At 31.5% G+C, this 19,923-nt stretch overlaps 10 protein-coding genes across 10 annotated transcripts, besides 1 other annotated feature; 3 read left to right on the top strand and 7 right to left on the bottom strand.

Moving 5' to 3' along the window:
• Positions 1-92: 92 nt before the first annotated feature.
• On the bottom strand, positions 93-2,072 carry TVAGG3_0804290 (armadillo (ARM) repeat-containing protein family; the record flags this gene model as incomplete). The annotated part of the gene is made up of 1 exon (XM_001327572.1): positions 654-2,072. One exon carries the CDS (start codon positions 2,070-2,072, stop codon positions 654-656), a length of 1,419 nt encoding a protein of 472 aa, XP_001327607.1.
• Positions 2,073-2,385: 313 nt separating this feature from the next.
• TVAGG3_0804280 (structural constituent of ribosome) lies at positions 2,386-2,787 on the bottom strand (the record flags this gene model as incomplete). The annotated part of the gene is made up of 1 exon (XM_001327573.2): positions 2,386-2,766. One exon carries the CDS (start codon positions 2,764-2,766, stop codon positions 2,386-2,388), a length of 381 nt encoding a protein of 126 aa, XP_001327608.1.
• Positions 2,788-3,175: 388 nt separating this feature from the next.
• On the top strand, positions 3,176-3,817 carry TVAGG3_0804270 (uncharacterized protein; the record flags this gene model as incomplete). Its single annotated transcript, XM_001327574.2, has 1 exon — positions 3,176-3,817. The coding sequence occupies one exon, from the start codon at positions 3,176-3,178 to the stop codon at positions 3,815-3,817; it is 642 nt and encodes a 213-aa protein (XP_001327609.1).
• Positions 3,818-3,846: 29 nt separating this feature from the next.
• Positions 3,847-4,767: a mobile genetic element.
• Positions 4,768-5,029: 262 nt separating this feature from the next.
• On the bottom strand, positions 5,030-6,350 carry TVAGG3_0804250 (STKc AGC domain-containing protein; the record flags this gene model as incomplete). Its single annotated transcript, XM_001327575.1, has 1 exon — positions 5,070-6,341. One exon carries the CDS (start codon positions 6,339-6,341, stop codon positions 5,070-5,072), a length of 1,272 nt encoding a protein of 423 aa, XP_001327610.1.
• Positions 6,351-7,577: 1,227 nt separating this feature from the next.
• TVAGG3_0804240 (uncharacterized protein) lies at positions 7,578-7,874 on the top strand (the record flags this gene model as incomplete). The annotated part of the gene is made up of 1 exon (XM_001327576.1): positions 7,578-7,874. One exon carries the CDS (start codon positions 7,578-7,580, stop codon positions 7,872-7,874), a length of 297 nt encoding a protein of 98 aa, XP_001327611.1.
• Positions 7,875-7,881: 7 nt separating this feature from the next.
• Positions 7,882-8,684, bottom strand: TVAGG3_0804230 (histone H3-1; the record flags this gene model as incomplete). The annotated part of the gene is made up of 1 exon (XM_001327577.2): positions 8,263-8,679. One exon carries the CDS (start codon positions 8,677-8,679, stop codon positions 8,263-8,265), a length of 417 nt encoding a protein of 138 aa, XP_001327612.1.
• A 115-nt stretch (positions 8,685-8,799) lies between these two features.
• TVAGG3_0804220 (histone H4-2) lies at positions 8,800-9,139 on the top strand (the record flags this gene model as incomplete). Its single annotated transcript, XM_001327578.1, has 1 exon — positions 8,813-9,118. The coding sequence occupies one exon, from the start codon at positions 8,813-8,815 to the stop codon at positions 9,116-9,118; it is 306 nt and encodes a 101-aa protein (XP_001327613.1).
• Positions 9,140-9,192: 53 nt separating this feature from the next.
• TVAGG3_0804210 (uncharacterized protein) lies at positions 9,193-10,356 on the bottom strand (the record flags this gene model as incomplete). The annotated part of the gene is made up of 1 exon (XM_001327579.1): positions 9,193-10,356. One exon carries the CDS (start codon positions 10,354-10,356, stop codon positions 9,193-9,195), a length of 1,164 nt encoding a protein of 387 aa, XP_001327614.1.
• Positions 10,357-10,655: 299 nt separating this feature from the next.
• TVAGG3_0804200 (transcription-initiator DNA-binding domain ibd family) lies at positions 10,656-11,423 on the bottom strand (the record flags this gene model as incomplete). Its single annotated transcript, XM_001327580.1, has 1 exon — positions 10,694-11,401. The coding sequence occupies one exon, from the start codon at positions 11,399-11,401 to the stop codon at positions 10,694-10,696; it is 708 nt and encodes a 235-aa protein (XP_001327615.1).
• A 1,566-nt stretch (positions 11,424-12,989) lies between these two features.
• On the bottom strand, positions 12,990-19,538 carry TVAGG3_0804190 (uncharacterized protein; the record flags this gene model as incomplete). Its single annotated transcript, XM_001327581.1, has 1 exon — positions 13,032-19,538. The coding sequence occupies one exon, from the start codon at positions 19,536-19,538 to the stop codon at positions 13,032-13,034; it is 6,507 nt and encodes a 2,168-aa protein (XP_001327616.1).
• Positions 19,539-19,923: the final 385 nt, after the last annotated feature.

Below are 19,923 nucleotides of genomic sequence, written 5' to 3'. Positions count from 1 at the left end.
TTGAGATGTTTACAATTTATAATTAATGCAATAATGATATAGTGATAGATCTAAATTAATATTCATCAGAATTTATTAAGTATTCAAAAAGGTGACATTTAAAAGGCAACAAAATTTATTTGATAGTTTATACTTCTAAAATGCTAAAGTACAATAGGCATTTTCCATAAAGCTTATTTCTTTATTCCAAATGATGCGTGAATGAATTCATCTGCATTTCCATTGGCAAATCTAATTAAAAAGCCAATTTAGTATGTTCTAGTCATATTATGTAAAGCTTGACATTCTACCTGTTTGTATTATCAACACTAAAAAGCAATTACTCTTAACATTTTTTCGATAATTGAAATATCTTATCAAAAAATTCAAGATATCGATTCCGATTGCATCAAATGTCAATACAGTTTAAATTACTTTATTCTCTATCATTAATCACTAAACAACGCCATTATCAAAAATTCTGAAATATATTTCTTTTCTGTCCCTCATCTAGTTCCGTGAATACGAATATATATTGTAAAATTTCTAAAAATGTCAATATATTTATGTTTTAATGATTAATAACAAACAATATTATAAGGTAAACTTATAGAAAGTTCATTCCATCATCGGCTAATTTTTGAGCTTTTTCTAGTACTCAATGAAATGAAATTTCATTTTTCTTCATTAGTGTTTGTATCAATGAGTTCGCGTATTCTTTGAAGCAACAAAAACTCTTGACTTTCAGGATCGAGCTCAATGGATTCGTATTTTTCGAGAATATTATTATCAATGAAAAATGGAATCACATCTGGATGACTTGTCATAATGATATCTAACGATTGAAGAAGATTTACTGCAATTGATTCAATTTCGCATAAATCTATCAGTAAATCGAGGTTATCTTCTGTAATGAAGTCATCGCAAAGCTTGCTATTATGCGATATTGCGAATCCGAAGAAACAAACTGAATAATTTTTTACTAATAATGGTGAATCTGCTAATAAGTTCAGAATGAGGTCAAAGAAGTTAGAATTTATTACATTCATGAATAATGTCTCTGAAAATATAGATAAGTTCGTGATTGCTGAGATTGAAGCTGCAGCGTAAGTTTGATCCAAAGATTGTGCGAACTGGAATAAAGGTTGCAGGTCAAATGTATTAAGTAATTGCATAATGTTAGATTTTATGTGTTGATCATCCTTTACATCTGTATATATTGGAATAATGGAAAGAATTGAAATTGCAATATGTTGAAATGATTCATTTTCTGAGTTGAGCATATTTTCTATGAGTGACATGAATTCTTCATCAACTATTAAAAGTAATTCTGAATTTACGCAAAAATAATACAAACACCAAGCAATGTTGATAGATATTTCATTATCATGAAGAATATAGTTAATTGAGTACTTTTTGAGCATATTTGCTATTGATTGGTCAGTTATTTTTGAAGCTCTGAAAACATTAATGAAGAAAAATGAATAAACGAACGACAATTCGTTATCATTTTCTATTTTTGCAAACAACTTTGATAAGTCTTCTATTTTGCATATATTATTAACATCCCAATCTGAAGCAATATTATAAAGCACTGGAATCACTCGAATTGCATAGATATATGTTACATTCTGGTTAGCAAGAATAGATAAGTGTGAAGCGAAAAATCCTGGATCAGAATCTTTTTGCATAAGTTCATTTGTTTGGATCAATCGAGTTGAATAATCTCTATCATTTGCAGTGAAATTTGTTAATAGATCTGAAATTAGCAAAATTATCTTAGGTGAACTTTCATTTGGATTTCCTAACATGCTTAGTCGAAAACCAAGATAAGAATAATTGAGAAAATCGGTATATTCTGGATATACTTCTAATATTCTTGATATCTCTAATAAGCAGTTAATAAATGCTTGGATATCATTGTTCATTAATAGTTCTGCCCCTTGTTGCAATAAATCTTGAAATTCTTGGGGCTCACAAGGTGGGTTTTGAACCTGTTCTGTTGTCTCTTCAGCTGAGTATCCAAAATGCTCTATTAAGTTTTTTAAAAATATTGAACCACTGTTCTTTGAGAAATCGATTTCTTTTTCCATCCAAAAATAATGAAATAAAATAGCGAGTTTTTGAATAGGCATACTCGATGTAGATAGAAGGGATGCTAATTCTTCTGAACACTGTACGTTGATCAAAATATATTTTGTTATTTTAAATTTCATGTATCTGTTATGGCAACGAATCACTCATATAAAACCTCAAAGACCATGTATGTATTTAATGAAGTATTGTAGAATTCGAAATATGATATTTTGATTTTTCTAATAATGGTCAAAAATAAATGTACAAAAAAAGTAAACAAACTAATCATTATAGTATAAAATATATTGTATATCAATTTATGCAAGAAATTTACTGAGCTGGGTCAAAAGCAGCGCGGAAAGCGTTAAGTTCTTCTGTTTCGACCTTGCCGTAGCCAATGATAGCGCAAGCACCGCAGTTCATCTGGCGGCGGACGGAGCCGTCAGCCTTAAGATGTGTGAGACCAAGAGCTCTGCCGAGGAGTTCCTTCTTCTCAACAGCCTGGAGCTTGACGTTGTGCTTCTTGCAGAGGCCTGCAACGAGGTTCTTGTAATCCTTGTTTTCTGTATCATCAGCGAGGAGAACGAGCTGAGCCTTGCCCTTAAGGATAGCCTTGATTGTGCACTTGATGCCCTTAGCGACTGTGCCGGAAAGATTGATTTGGTGGAGACCAGCTTCGATGACCTGGTTTGTAGATGCTTCTGCAGACATAGGATGAAAAAGAAAGGCCAAAACCGCACAAAGCTTGTAAACTTATGAAAATAAAACCATTGTTTTTGATAATGAATTATTATGTCTAGATGCCATATATTAATATTTCTCAGCTTATTGAGCTTTTTGATTCAATTTCAAAATTGAAATTATGAAAATTCGTAAGAAGGAACATTAGCTATGAAATATTATTATGCACTGTCATGACCAAATATATTGGTTTGTAGCAAAGTGCTATTGTTGCAGATGATATTTCTTGGAAAGATCAAAAATCAAATTTCATACAATGAATTTAAGGGTTTTGAATAAGCCATAGTTCAACTATCATTATATAGTCAAATGATTAAAAATGAACTTCCATCCAAATATTTTTTTTTTAGAATTTTTCAAAGCTCAAAGGAATTTTTACATGGAAATCGAACCAAACTTTGGACTTCAAAAGCAAATTTTAAAAGAGATGCATAAGCAAAAAGTAGATGCCGTCAATAGATGGTTCAAAGAGCAAAATTATCTCGAAGATAGAATTTTGCAAAAACAATTGAGTATTATCGAAAAACGAAAGGAAAATACCATGAAAAAGTTTTACGCTGATCAGGAAACCAAAATTATGGATGAGTTTAGGTACTTTTCCAACAATGAAGATATTAAAACATTTGTTCAGACCAATCCATCAGATGATGAAGAATTCAAAGCACTTAAATTGAAAATGCACACCCCTCCTAAACAGGTTGGAAAACGTAAGGAGAAAAAAGCAAATCCAGATGCAATCAAAGATTCACTTGATAATCTACTCCACATAGCAGAAAATGAAATGGATCTTAAGGATACTATTATAGTGGCTGATTACGGCATTTATTATAAAGGTACGATTTTGAGACCAGGAACAAAATGCTTCCTCAAGACCCGTGGTCAAAAAGGCTTGAAAACTACAATATTCGCTATTACAGATCTGATTGTTACCTTTGAATTTGAAGATTCAGGTATTATGAGCGTTCCCTCAGAGTTAATTGAATCTGAAAAGGTTTGTATCTCTCTTAATTTGATTTCTTGAGATTTATACTCTTAACCCCTTTCCAATTAAAAGGTAACTAAACTCCTTTCGCCGATCCGATTTGCCCCATATTTAAAATATAGCTTGCATATGTAGAAGAAAAGCTAATTTTGAAGTACGCCCGAAATCCACCAACAGGATTTCGAGCTACTAAAAAGGTACTTTTAAATGTGATTTTTTTTATAAAAAATTAAATTTATTTTAAGATCAGACTAAAAACTAATTTTATGGAAAATCTATATCGACAAATTTATTACTTATTGGGTATATAGATTTTTTGATTATGGCGATTATGTCTGATATGCTTCCAATAAGCCAAAACACATTTCATACTGATTTCTATAAAAGGTATCTTTATTATAGAAGTGTAAGCTATATCTGTTTGTTTTTTTATTATAACAAATTCAAAATTCTCTTATAAGGACTAGATGAAATCTGTATTATTAAATCATTAGCTAAATGAAGGTTCAAATAGAAAGTAAATATCAATTTATATGATACTGAAACCAAATAGTTCTTTTAATAAAAGATAACACGCTGAAAATTATTGAGTATTTGCAAATCTCAAAAATCTATTGGTGAATTTGGCTCAACTTTTAAAATTATAAATCCATATCAAATCATAAAAGCAGACAAAAATTAAAGCCAAACCTATCGGCCAATTTTTTTTGATATTTTGATTTTTGAGGTATACTTTTAAAAGTGGATTTAAAGCACTGATGAAAAAACATTAACTTCTGTCGTTATGATTATTGATTTAGACAATAATGATTTTAATCTTTGATTATCAAAACACTAAAGTCATCTTTTTAACATTTGCTTGGTAGCATTAACTCAAGTCTAAAGTACTATTTTATGTGGCACTCTTAGAATTTTTGTATTCATTGTACACGCTGAAATAGTACCATTAAAGTTATGGCGGACTTTCAAAAAATAGTTTGGTCACCTTTTCCAATTACAAAAATTATTTTTTATTTTCATTTTTCTTGTTCTCCGATGACTATGGATAATAGCATTTGTATATAAACTTGTTATAATTTTGCTTATTCTTAGCTTTTTTCGATCAAATAATATTTTGCAAATATTTTTTTCAAATTTCATAAATTTATATGAGAACTAATATAGAATTCTATAGTATAATTAAAAGGGATTAAGAAAAGTGATGGTTTTTGGGTTGGTTTAAAAAAAAATTATATCAAGAAATAAAAAAATTAAGGGATAAAACAGTTTTATTTTTTGTAATCGTAATTAATTATTGACCCTCACCAGGAGCAACAAATGAGAATCCGTTGAACTCGTTTCCTTGTCCAACAGGAGTAGCAATTGAGTCCTGAGCAGGCTCGCAAGTAAATTCAGAGTCGAAGTTAAGTGCAGCGACATCGTTTGGAATTGTTGGGACGAATGATGGCTTGTATTTCTTTTCAAGAACATCATCGAAGTTCATTCCGTTGAAGAATGGATGGGTACGGATCTGATCCATTCCGTATCTCAATTCTGGGTCCTTATTGAGAAGGTTACTGATGAAGTCGATTGTATTGCGATCTGTTCTTGCTGGGAATTTCGGTGGTTGAGTACGAATGGACATGAAAAGAAGAGCGCGATTGTCTGATTGGAATGGGGAATGTCCGTTGAGTAATTCGTAAGTAAGAATACCAAGAGCCCACCAGTCAATAGCTGGACCGTAACTGCTTCTTGCAACGACTTCTGGAGCCATGTATTCGAATGTGCCACAGAATGTTGTTGTGCTTGATTCATCTGTAAGGTCCTTGGCTAAGCCGAAATCTGTGAGCTTAACGTGGCCTTGGGCATCGAGCAGAATATTTTCTGGCTTGATATCACGATAAATTACACCATGCTTGTGTAAGAAGTCGAGAGCTAAAGCCATTTCTGCAATATAAATTCGAACATCATCAATTGGGAATGATCCGAACTTCTGGAGGTGATAGAAAAGCTCACCACCTGGTGCATATTCAAGACCTAAGTAAACCTTAGTGTCTGTCTGAAAAGCAAATTTAAGGGAGACGATAAATGGATGTTGAGCCTTCATGAGAACATTACGCTCGGTAAATATTGTGTGTACCTTCTTGGCTGAAACGAGCCTATTTTTATGGACGGTTTTAATTGCAAATATGTCGTTTGTATTCTTTTTATGGCAAAGCATGACCTTTCCATAGAATCCTCTTCCTAAAACTGAAATAACGTCGAAATCATCCATAGTTATTCCCGAAGTCATGAAGGTCATTGATCTCATTTGATTGAGCCAATCATTTAATTCTTCCACTGTATTTGTTGCGAGTGTAATTGGTTTTTCGCCCTTTGGTGTAAGAGTAAATCTTGGTGGTGAAACATCAGATTGTGATTCTATTGTAACATCGCCATTCATATTAATATATCTCTCAGGCTTATCTGTTTGCGATTTAGAAATGATAATTTGACTTCCAATAGCGACGACATAGCGCTTGTGCCAGAAGCCAAACTTGCTGCCTTTCTTGTTCAGAAATCCGTTGATCAAGACTTTCGACATTTGAAAATAATTTTTTTTCTTTATTCTGTTGTTTTGATTTCAATTAAACTCATTGATAGTGATGATATTTTCACATACGGATGTAACATGAAATAATACGAGTAAATTTAACAGGTTTTAAATTCATCTCAAAATGAACTTTGATAAAATTAAAAATACCGCTAATTTGAGAAATAATATTAAAAGTTTGAGTTTTAAATAATTCAAAAAGTTCTTCAGAATTTGATTCAAAAAATTGATCTACAGCGAAAACTTTTCATCTCTGAAAATGATAGACATTAGAATTATTTAAAATTGCGTGGATTTGACGATAAGTTTTTTTTTTCTTATTGTATGAATTCATCTGAAAATTTTTAAATATATGATTCATTCTATAGATTTCCCAAGATCAATACTTTTCATATCTAAAGAAATTAATATCAATTTCGATAAAAAATGTTTCACCTTGTTTCAAAACCGGTGAAATAACCCGCACTATTAGGAGGTTAGGGCTGATCCACACTGTTTGCCAAAGAAGTATCAATAAATATGTATTTAACCAATGATCGGAGTTTCTCAAATCGAAATTGTCACTTTTATATTTATTCACTCATATTTCTCTTGCTGTGTTCATGTGCCACTTGAATATTATGAATATTTATTTTCCAAAATTTTAGCAGATATTTTCTTTTCATTCTAAAAGATAAGATTTCCTTATTGATTTTTCAATTATTGAATTTTTTTTGGAAATTTTCATCGATATTTTTAGTTTTTCGCAATAAATAACGAATTATATAGAAATTCGAAATCAATAGATTGCTTTTATATTATATAATTTCATTGTTTTGAATGTTATATCAACATTTTATCATAATTTCATCTGATCAAATTATTAATCCTTGAATAGATGAAGAATATTCATACTAACAATTTTTCATTAGGCATGTATTTCACTTTTGCACATTTATTTGTTACATTAAGAACAATTAACCAATTTTTCAGTAGAGATCGAGGATTATTCATTCTTATTCAGTTTAATCAACGCATATTTAGGTTTTGTTTGATTGATCAGACGTATGACGTTTCTTTACGCATAATAACGCGAATTCAGAAATCAATTGTCATCTATTTTGGATATTAAGCAAATTACGGTCCAATACTCTCTACTGCATCCCATGCAATATGCCTTGTTAAAAATTTATTTGAAAATATTGAAAAGCTAACGATACATAACGGAATCAATTTTTGCGAGAATTCATGTGCAAAGAAACAGATAATGTAGAAAAGACCGAACCTGTTAAAGAGAGAAAAGTTGAAGAAACAAAGGATGAAGAGCCTCCAAAAGTAGAGAAACCGCAAGAGCAAGCAGAAAAAGAATTGACAAAAGATCAAGTTCCACCGCTCGAACCAGCAGTTGTTCAACCAGTCATTCCGATTGCAGATCCTGATACTATTAAGCAAATGGAACAAGAATATTATTCTTATTCAACATCAACCGAATACTATTCTACAGATGCTACAACAACAACTACTACGACAGCAACAACCGACTAATAAGACGCTTATATACAATTGTTTACCATATAATTGAAACTTTATTTATAATTTCATTTGTTATGAATTCACTCTAAAATATAAAATATAGAAAAAAGTATTTTAATCTGCATTTCAAAGAATCTCCATTTACAAATTTTGTTACAATTTTTTGATATTGCAATGATTTTGCAATATATTAAGCTTCTTTTGGATCGATCTTTACGTATCCTTTCCAAAGGAAATGAATATATCCATTATAAAGCTATAATGATCATTAAACTGCTCATAGTTACATAATAAATTGAATTTCCTTTTTCAAAAATAAAAACGCATAAATATTATGTAAATAAGACCTTTGAGATTTATATATGAATAAGTAAAGTGAACAAACAAATAAAATTTAAACTTAGTTACGTTCACCTCTGATGCGCTGAGCAAGTTGAACATCACGCTCCATGATTGTAACTCTGTTAGCATGGATGGCGCAAAGGTTTGTATCTTCGAAGAGACCGACAAGGTAAGCTTCTGATGCTTCCTGAAGGGCAGCAATAGCTGAAGACTGGAAACGAAGATCACCACGGAAGCCAGAAGCAATTTCTCTGACGAGACGCTGGAATGGGAGCTTACGGATAAGAAGATCTGTGGACTTCTGGTACTTACGGATTTCACGAAGAGCGACTGTACCTGGGCGGAAACGGTGTTGCTTCTTTGCGCCCTGGGAGTCGATTGTTGGTGTTGACTTGCGAGCGGCCTTGGCACCGAGGGACTTACGTGGGGTCTTGCCACCTGTTGACTTTCTAGCTGTCTGCTTTGTACGAGCCATTAGAAAACAATGTGATGTTAAATTTACCCGCCAAAAAACTTATCAGAAAAATATTTGCCAAAATAAGCCCGATAGTTTTGAGAGCACAAATTTGTTCATGTTATCAAAATTGGCGGCAAAATCATAATTTCAAATGTCCGGCAGAGGCAAAGGTGGTAAAGGTCTCGGTAAGGGTGGTGCTAAGCGCCATCGTAAGGTTATGCGTGAGAACATTCAGGGTATCACAAAGCCAGCTATCCGTCGTTTAGCTCGTCGTGGTGGTGTCAAGCGTATCTCCGGTGATATCTATGAAGAAGTTCGTGGTGTCCTTCGTCACTTCCTTGAGAATGTCATCCGTGACTCAGTTACATACACAGAACACGCTCGTCGTAAAACAGTTACAGCTATGGATGTCGTTTACGCTCTTAAGCGCCAAGGCAAGACACTTTATGGTTTCTAAACTATTATTTCTTTTGTTTAATTTTATCTATTTTTATTTATTACTAATCTATAAAACAAACAAAATAAGAATATCTAATCATTTCTAAATAACTTATCATGAAGCATATCATATAAACTTTCAGCATTATTAGCAACCAAACTACTTCTGCTTTCAGAGAGTTCTTCCAATACATCACAAAAATCGTTGTCCAGTAAACTAGCTAACATATCTAAGGACTCATAGTTTCCATACTCCAAAAATCGAGTGAGAAGTAACTGAAAAGTGATCAAAATACGGACTATAAAATCTTGATCAATATTTGCAAGCAACATCTGCCCAATTACATCGATAACATCTGCATCCAAGCATGCTATTACAATTTCTAACCTACATCTTTGAAGAATATTTATTAATAAATTTATTGCTTCAATTCGACTTTCAAAAAGGCCATTCTCGGCAATATCAACACATAATCTTTTAAGCTTTGAATGAAATCCAGTATCAAAGCTATTAAAGCCCAAATCTGTTAATACATTGTAGATTGAAATTAAAAATGGAGACATGAAATCTGATGTTAAATATTCAGGGGTAATACTATTCATAAACTCGTCAAGTATTGGGAATATATCCTGACAAAATTGAGATGAATTCTCTGTGATTTTGGAAATTATATTAAAAGAAGCAGTATTTGGAATCTCTTTAACTATTGCTTCGATATCTATTGAACTAATAATGTCTTCGGTGCAATTCACTTCTAAAATTAGTTGCAAAATATTGAGGTTTTCTTTAAATTTCAAACAAATTGAGAGAAAATCCAGTTTAACTAATTCATCTTTGATCTCATCAGAGAATATGGCACATCTAAGAGCGAATTCAACAGATAATATATCAGGATCGTCTTTGATAGAATTTTCAGCGATATGTGACATGAATAATGCATGTGAACACCATCTACAGCTTGAAACAAATTCCTTAAGCAATGAAAATACATCTTCTTTTATGTCAGGAATATTTGATAATTGGAATAGTTGTCGAAAAACAGATGGATAATTAAAAATGTCTGGAAAATTCTTTATAGATGATCTGTTTTCACATAGAACTTGAATATATTGCTTCTTATCTGAATTTGGAGCTTGGAATAAGGAATTGAGAGCGCCATCTAATAATTGAGACATATCACATGCATTATCATCGTCTATTTTCTTATCAACATTCAATTTTAAAAGATCAACGTGATGTGCATCAATCGATTTCATTTTTCCAAGTTTAAAAATGAATTATTAATGATTAATTTTTTAAAAATCAAATATATCTATATTAAGCCATACATAATATTTACTAATACTCAATAAACTAACAATCACAAAATAATTTTTGGTGAGTGATTGTTAATTTCAGTTGCGATCTCAACAGATGATACATATTCATGGTATGAGTACGATTTTGCAGAATTTCAAAGCCTGTATCATATTGTCAACCATGAGATTGCACATCTACAGTCCCTCACAATTATTTTATTCGAATTTTAAAAATAGGCAGATATGTAATACGGCATGGAAAAAACAAGTTTATTAAATATAATAACGCAACAACTTATATATCAACATGAGTAAATGGCTTGTCTCTTGAAAATCGATGCATAGGATCACTAAATATACAAACTTTGCAGTCATCAACATCATCACATAAAGAATTCCTTGTGAAAGCGGGGTTTGCTCCTTTGAATATCTGTTCAAAACCGTACTTGCTGATTGGACCTTGCTGATCAAACAAGGTCATATAATCAGACTTAGTGCCTAAAAATTGAGAGAATTTCTTCTCATCAATCTTAAAGTGGGTTTCATCAATCCAAGCAACGCCAATGAACTTATACGCTGCGGGATTACTTTTGGTGATACAAAGGGCATTATATAACTTAACGTCAAATGAGCGCGAAGTTCCATTTCTCCTAGTGAAATATGACGATTTAATTTCTTCAAGAGACACAGGCCTTGGAGACCATTCAGAAGCCGGAATTAAACCAATATTATGAGGTTCAATGATCATATCCGAACTACTTTCGGTCAATTTAGGTGCCGTGACTGATGCATTAAAAGAACGGCTAACAAGATTAAGATTTTCATTTTCTTCTTTTGGCTTAGGGAATGAGTAGAAATCATCACGAGCTATTTCATCTGGGAAGTAAAATTGCATACCAAGAATTTGCTGAAGAGCCCCAGACTTATGCTTAGGGATGGGGAAACCAGCAGTTAAGGACATAAAGCGCTTACCGCCGATGTTAGGAGTACAGAGCTCTGCCATTTAAAGTTAATTTTGAATATCTACGGTTATAAAATCTCTCACAATTTGAGAACGATTTTTCAAATCAATTCAAAAATGTGCAGTAATAAATGGTCGCGAAAATCTTTAATTTATGAAAAATCAGTGTATTGTTGATAGTATATAAAATATTATTCGATTTTTTTAGCTAGCGTTTTTTTTGATCTTGACGAAATTGAATACCCATTTTTTGCTTAACAATAATTTAATTATACTATAGATTTGCATAGCAATTAATCAAAAATTAAGAGAAAAAAGATTGTGGGAAAAATAGATCTTACGCTTTTGGCATTAACATGCAATATTATTAACATCATGCCGATTAATTTTTCGCTAGTATTTAAAAATCAATATTTGTTTCAATTTTTGTGTGCGTTATTCAAATCGGAAATACACAACTCATCATTTGAAATGTGATATTATATATGCATATGAAATAAACCATTTTGACTATATTTTTCTGCTCCAGTTTTTATATTCAATTATGTTTAATAAAATGTAATCTTCTCAATTATAATATTTTTAGTTGGCTAATGACGCAATATGTATTTATTCAGCTTAATTATGTCTATTTTAAATCATTATCTTAGAATTTTTGATAATTAAAGGCTTTGATTTTTTGCATTCAAAAAATATTCAATAAATAATCATCCAATTTAAAGATTCACTCTAAATTTGAATAGTGTTAATTCATACATTATTTCATCTCCTCTTTGGATTAAATTTTTCAAAACACTTATCAAAAATATATTCCCGTAATTTACACTCATCACTAGATTTGTACCACATTAGTTCGGCCAATTATGAGTTAATCAAAATTTGAGTTAAAAAATTTGACAAAAATGACTATAATTATAGTTTTCTGAATGACAAATAATTATTTGATTGACTGCTTCTTTCTTCATATACATTGAATCCTTCCAGAAATTGGAGAGTTTTTATCAAAATGACTATCAAAGATTTGATTACATTTCGTTTTTTTCAAAATTATTCAGATATGAGAAAATTGATAATTCCTCAATAGCAAAAGAGTAAAATTAGGTTCATTCTATAAAAATACACAATTTAATTGATTTTTGATCGCGTTTTTAATCAAACCCAATAGATATTCTCTTATAATATGACAGATGTAATTCATTTCAATATGTTTACTGGCTTTGATGAATACTGCTTCCATATTTCAAAAATTCTGAATTTCAAAATTTACATATTTGAATGATTTCAAAATATACATATTTTATTAAGTGTATGCTCAAAATGAAAACATACCTAATATTTATTATCTATTGATAATAACTCAATTTGATTTTGGATCCAAAGGACAGTCACCGGCTTCAGAAGAATCAAAAGTTCATACGCTATATGATCATTAGCTAGAACTTTGTATAATTCAGGGGATTTATGAAGTAATAGATGTTTATCTTGATTGGATGTTTCGAATTTGAAAGAAATTCACTCTTAATTATCTTCGAAATTTTCACAGTATTTATATTGCCCATTAGAACAAGGTAGTTTAAGATACTCTAATGGCTATCCAAATAAGCTTAATGCGTGAAAAATTAGCAATTGACAGAAATATTAATATTTTTTTAATAAACAACAAAAAATTATATTAGTTTTTTTGTAAAATTTTTGAAACTATTTCATCTAGTTTCGATTGCAGTGGGAGGAATGCATTACTTTGCATCACAAAGATCTCATTTTCACATGTAGTAACGATGTTCTTCGGCAAATCCGATGTTTTTGCTTTAATTTCTTCTTTTTCTTCATCAACTTTTTTCAAATTTTCTTCTTCAATATCAGGATTTATTTTCTCAATGATGCTCTCGAGCATTTCTTCGTAATTAATAGAATAATCAAGTGGAGGATTTTCGTCAATGTCGCATTTATCATCAGTGAAATCCTGACTCAAGTAAATGGAAACAGCCCAGTTTGTTTGTGGATTTACTTGTAACTGTTTGCACATCAGAGATAATTCTTCAACAACGTCATTGATTTTAAGTCCTTTATCGATAGGAAACATCGGTGGATATTTCTCAATATGGTCGAAACGAATTTGAATCAATTCTTTAGTGTTTTTGAGAATTTGATGCAAATTTTCGTTTTCTTTTTCATACAAATAATTAAACAAATTTATCCAACTCATGTTGAACTTTTCTCTTTCATTATCATTTGATTGAACAATCTGGATCTTGTTCTGTTCAGAGAATGTTGTTGTTGCCTGCAAAAAGTTGACTTTCCTGCTGAAATCACCCAAGAATTGGTTGATTGTCGCTTCATTAGTGAAACTCAACAAAGCGTAAAAATTATTCGCATTTGGTTTAAATGTCATTATACTTGCGCATAAATCGTAAATACAGTTAATAGAGATATTCGGTGTCCATTTAACTGTTGTCGCGAATATTTCCGCTGCATCCAAGAACAAAACATCTTCACAATTAAGATTTTTGATCAAATTTGTTGCGAATTTTTGAGGATTTGTTATTTGTCCTTTGCAAAATGACAATAAAATCTTAGAAAGATTATCATCAGGATTCAACAACTTCGTGATACTTTGAACAGCTTCCAAGAACAATGAATAATCACAGAGTTTCGCAAACAAAAGAGGATCTTCAATGGAACAACACATAAATGGAGAAAAAGCAATTACATACAAAGAATAATCATCATCTTTCGAAAGTAATTCTTTGGGTAATTTCGGAATTTGACATAAAAAGTCAATGATTTTCTGTGTATTCTTGGATTTAACAAGTATTTTCTTCGTCAAATTCTTGAAATCATCAAATTCAACATCACATTCTTGGAAAAGTGACAAAACCGCTTCATCATTGAAATTATTTTTGTTCTTTTTATCGAACAAACCATTTTGGATTAGAACAATGATTAACGACAGCGAATCATCAACAATTTTCTGGAAAGTTACGCCTTCCAAACCCAAAACAGCCAAAGGTAACAAAAACAATTCAATTGGTATCGAAAAATCTTTTTGATTCTTCGAAATTGTCACGGAAATACACCTGAAAACAGCGCATATATAATCAGAGAAGTGTTCAACAAGTTCGTCTGATAAATCGCTGTAAACTAAACAATTTACGACGATAGAAATGCTTTCAATTATTTGTTTGATGGAATAATCGTCGTTTAACGTATAAGCCGATGAATAGAGGTTTAAAGCGGTTGCAGCGGTTTGTAAATCACCACAAGAGAGACCCCACAAAAGGAAGAAATTCTGGAGATTCTCGTCATTGTTTGTTGGAATGAAATTGTAAATTTTGATGAACAAATTCAATAAATCCGAAATTGAAACAACTCTTTTTTGAAGAGCTCTTAAAGGAGTGTCATCATCAGAAGGAACGAACCTCAACACGTCGAACTGCACGGAATTGATTCTCGTTAACAATTCACATAGATTCCAGAGACATTCTGGAGAACCAGCTGAAAAACTGTCGTTTAATCCGCTGGCTAATTGTGATAAAAGATCAAAAGCATCTTTCATGTGAATATGAGTCAAACAGAACGAAATAATGACATTGAACTCGTCAATGAATGGTAGTATATCTTCTTTGGCTAGTTCTTTCAACGCTTGCAATGCAAATTTAACACTTTCGTCGTAAGTGTCACTTTTTTGAGAAATTTTTTCCAAATTTTCTTTTTCTTTTTTATGTTTTTTCTTTTTCTTTTCATTATCTTCACTATCTTTTGATTTCTTGTGTTTCTTTAATTTCTTTGGCTTCTCATTCTGCTCGAAGAAGTTGTTCATGTCGTAAACAATTTCGTATTTTCCGAGTTGGACGTTGTAAAAATACCAAGAACTGTAATTCAACAAATTGACTAAAATATTTATCGTTTGTGGCTGGAGACGATAAATATAAGTCAACAAGAAAATGATTAACTTCCTTGTTTCTTGGTGCGAAATTGCTATATCAATCAAAGTGATTGTCAAGAATTTCGCGTTGTTTGAAGGACTTGGACTTTCTTCAATCAAGTTCTGCCAAAGAGGCAACAAACTTGTGTAAGGAGAAACATGTAAATTACAAGAAATCAAGTCATTAACGAAAGAATAAGGTGAAAAGTAAACGAAATATCGATTACTCTCTTTAAGTATTGTTTTGTTCTTTAGATCAAAGACAATACCAGTCATCCAAGGCTGTATAATACTCAAGAGTTGTTCTCTAGAACAAGATCTTCTCGACAAAGGAGTATTTGGAAGACTTTGGAACGCTCGAGAAAGAAATTGTTCTGTTGCAAAGTTGAAACAAACAGAACAGCATTTACTCATGTCAACAGCATTTTCTATTCTCAATGTGTTGTTTTCAGTACTAACAGTATTCACCATTTTAGAAACAACTGTCATAAAATGTGAAACTTTTTCTGATTCACCTTTATAATGAATTAATCCAATGACAGGAAAAACTTGTCCTAACATCCTCATGGCGTTTTGACGAACAGTGACATCGCTGTGCATTAAATACAAGAGATCAAGAAGTAAAAGAGTTCCTGTCTCTTTGTAAATTAATTGGATAAAATCAATGTCAAATTGTGTCAATTTTCCTGGAGTTGTTGTTGACATGTTTTTAATGAAAGTATTATGGGAATAAATCATCGAATCTTGGACATTTGTTGGTATAAACTGCGCAGTAATCGAATTGAAGAATAATGTACCTGTTTCTAAATCACTTTTAAGTGCTTTTTCAGTATAAGGAATCAATAAAAGTGACATTTGTTTTGATAAAAGATGTTTGAGGAAAACAGGTTTTTTCTTCGCGATTATTGCACATTTCGACAAAAATGAGTCGGTAATAAACTTGTTGGAATCAAATATAGTCTTGATGGGTGTCATGAACGATAGACAAACTCTAACCGCATGACAAAAACCGTTTATTTGGTTTTCTGACGGAGGATTTGATTCCAAAATTTTTGCGGCTTCCAAATCAGAATTTTTCTCGATGTCAATCAAAGACCACTTGAATAAAAGATTGAACAAGTCTTGTATATTGAATCTCGGAGAGATCTCGTTGTCATTGACATTCATTGTTTGGCTACATCGAGGAATAGGACAATGACTTTTTTCAAGTTTACTTTGATGCAAAAATCCGAAATATTGGCCTCTAAACACCAAGAAATGACTGAATTGTTCCAAACTGTGGAATAATTGTCTGTAATGTTCAACACCTTCAATATTTAAAAAGATGTGAAGTGAAGTGTCAAAAATTGACAAAATTTCATCAATTTGTTTTGTTGCTAGCATTTCAGCAGCGTAATCATCGAAATTGGACTGCATTGATACATGTCTCAGCATTGTCGCGAAAACAGACAAAGTAGATTCTTTGTGTTGCAGTTTAATTTGCTTGCTTTGCAAAGTATTCATGAAACTAGTTATTGCTTTCGCTAAAGCAACAATGTTTAATGATGTAAAGACAAAAGAAAATATCTTTAAATCATCTTTTTCAAGATATGTCGTTGATTTAGTGGAAGTATCAACTAAAACATTGATTTCTTCTGCTTGTTTGTTCCATAGTTTTTTGTATTTCATGTCACTTTTATCTGGAGGTTGAGATGAAGTTGCAAAAAGAAAAGTGAAGATGTTAGAGATCAATGCAATGTCGAATTTGGACAGGTTCTGGATATTATCCAATACTTTTCCTAATTTGAGGAAAGATTTTCTCAAAATTAAGAGAAAATGAGTTAATGGATAATTCATCATTTCAATTGTTATTTTATTGAGTGCGAATCTCCAGAGTAACGAATATCTACTCAACGCAGCCAACTTCAATGAAATAGTTGGCATCCTGTGGACAGGACATGTTGATTCAGACCATGTTGAATATTCAGAAATAATCGTTACGATCATTTTCGATTCAATTTGAGAAGATTTTTCTTCAAAAAATTCTGAAAAGATTTTTTCATTTGAATTTTCATCGGAAATCAAATGATACAAAATCTTGTAGAGATCAATCAATTGGAAACCAATTAGATGTGTTTCAGGGAATGGAGAACAAAGAGAAGTAAAAGAAATCAAACCTAATCCAAGCAAATTTTTCTCATCGAAATCAGCAATTTTGTTTTTGCACATTGCCAAACAAATATAATAAGTTTGTATCAGTTGATGCAAAGGATAAACACTGACACTTGTTATTCTCTGAATAAAAGAACATAGTTCTGAAATCAAATAATTGGAAGAACCAGGAAAAGTCAAGAAAATCAATTGGTAAATGACATTTGCTAAAGCAGCAATATAAGCATCACTAGAAATCATCAAAGTAAATATAGGAAGCATGATGTTTTCTATCTTCGTTTTGTAATGAAGTAAAATTGGAATCAATGGCAAAATATTGATTTCTATCGATTCAGAAAACGGAATTTCTTCAAGAAAAGGGGAATTCTCTGTCTCCATTAAGTCACCAAATGAATTATGCGGTGTATCAAATGTTTTCATCCATTGCTCCATAATGATTTGACACTTTTTTGTCGCATTATCAATGTCACTTTTTTGGGATTGAGATAAATTATTAATTGGCGAATATTTTCTCCAATTCAAGAGATAGTAGAGACTTAGATTAGATAGGGGCTCTGTTTTCGTCTTGTTCAAGTTATTAGGTAAGTCAATATCCATCAAAATATCATTGATATTCTGTAAATTCAAAATAAAATTCGATTGTTCGAACGAAACATCAGCAAATCTTTTTGTTACGTATTCTTGAAGTATGTCATGAATCAATTGTATATGTCTGTGTATTCCTGTTGCTGCATTAGTTGGAATAACTTTGGCAAATTCTTGAAAAAGTGACAAAGGATTCAAAATTCTTTGAAAAGTAATCATTACAACAGCAGAATATTGGTCAGAATTAATGAGTAACTCAGGGATACGTTCATTAATGAATGTTGGCAAGTCCAATGCAGCTATTGATTCAAGGATTGTCGCAGCTTTTAGTTCGTGGCCGCGTAAAGAAACAGAAAAAACTTTTTGATAAATTAATTTGATGTAATCTGATGTTTGCGGGGACCAGTTATATCCACATTCATTGGGATTGAGTGTGGCAATGATGTAATCGAGTGCTGCATCGATTTTATGGGGTTTTACCAATCTTTTGAAAACAAATCTTTCAAGAAATTTCGTGTAGTTCGGAGTTAACGGTAAAGGATTCAAATAATGGATTACACCGATTAATTTGAGTGTGCTTGCCCAGGCAACTTTGTCCGCAAGACATTTTTGGGCTCTTCTTTCTAATCTTGAAAGAAATTGACCTGTTTGGACGTTTTTCATGTTAGTTATGATGGAACAAAGTGATTGACATATTGCATCAATAACAGAACCGTTGTTTATATTGGCTGTCATCAATTTAGGAATGATATCAAAACAAGATTTTATTTCTTGGTAGTTATGATCGGCAAATGAGATACCTGTAAGAGATGTTATGTAAAATGTGGTGTATTGAGGTGTAGATTTCTTTGTTGGAAATGTTTTTGTTAAAATGTTCGCAAATATTGAAAAACTTAGCTGTGTAATACGTTTCATAACGGTTTTGTATTTGTCGAGACATATCAAAATGACTGATTGTTGAAATTGTGTGACAACTGGCGTATTTGCTATATTAAATATTCGAGAAAGAATTTGTGTAACGGCATCCTCATCAATAAACGTGATATTTTCGAGTAATGATTGAAGTAAATACGTATAAGCTACTTCACTAACGTATCCTACAAACAACCCCACGTAATCTAATTCTTGAGAAAGTGGAGGATAAAAGTTTAGTATTGACTTTTGATTCTTTTCGTGCTTTTGGTCGATGCCGAATATCTGAGGAAAGAAATTATCTAATGTTTTGATTGTTTTAGGCGCATCTGTGATAGCAAGTGACGAAAATGTTTGCAATAGCATCGAAAAAGCAGTGTTATTTGGCGGAAATTCAGATAATAATTTGATAAATTGTTCTGTATAGTTTCTTAGTTCGCGTTTTGCTGTAATTGATTTAAAATTAATCGCCATTTGAAGAAGATTTTTCCCCATGTTTGTAATCTCGTTGCAAGCATGAGTGAGAAAAGCATCCATAACATCACCTTGTTCATTTGCATTAAATACTCCCTTCACGGTGATACTATCTCGATTCACTTTCCTCATTTCTTGCTAAAAAGAATGAAAGATAGCAAGTCTACTATATGATAATATTGAGGTCCATTCTTATATGTTGTGATTTTTGATAATTTGAGAAATTATATTATGATCGAAGATGTCATTCTGATATTACAGGAGATATAAAAGTTATAATGATAAAAATGATAACGAGAGTAAATAAATAATCTGGATTACAATTTGCATTCAAATTTCAAATTTAGTAAATTATAATTGTTTAGAAGAAAACAGACACTTTCAAAATGTTTCAGGATATTAAATTACTGTGTTCTTATTTTCCTTGTTGAATTTTAGGATTCAATGAACCAATATTAGACTGAGGAATTTGAGTTGACACACAATTAATGGATGTTGAATGGTAAATAGAATTTTA

The sequence above is a fragment of the Trichomonas vaginalis genome, chromosome VI (assembly GCF_026262505.1).
Source record: "Trichomonas vaginalis G3 chromosome VI, whole genome shotgun sequence".
In the NCBI taxonomy this organism is placed as follows: domain Eukaryota; phylum Parabasalia; order Trichomonadida; family Trichomonadidae; genus Trichomonas; species Trichomonas vaginalis.
Note: the sequence above shows the minus strand (reverse complement) of the source record. Positions and strands in the feature narration are given on the sequence as shown.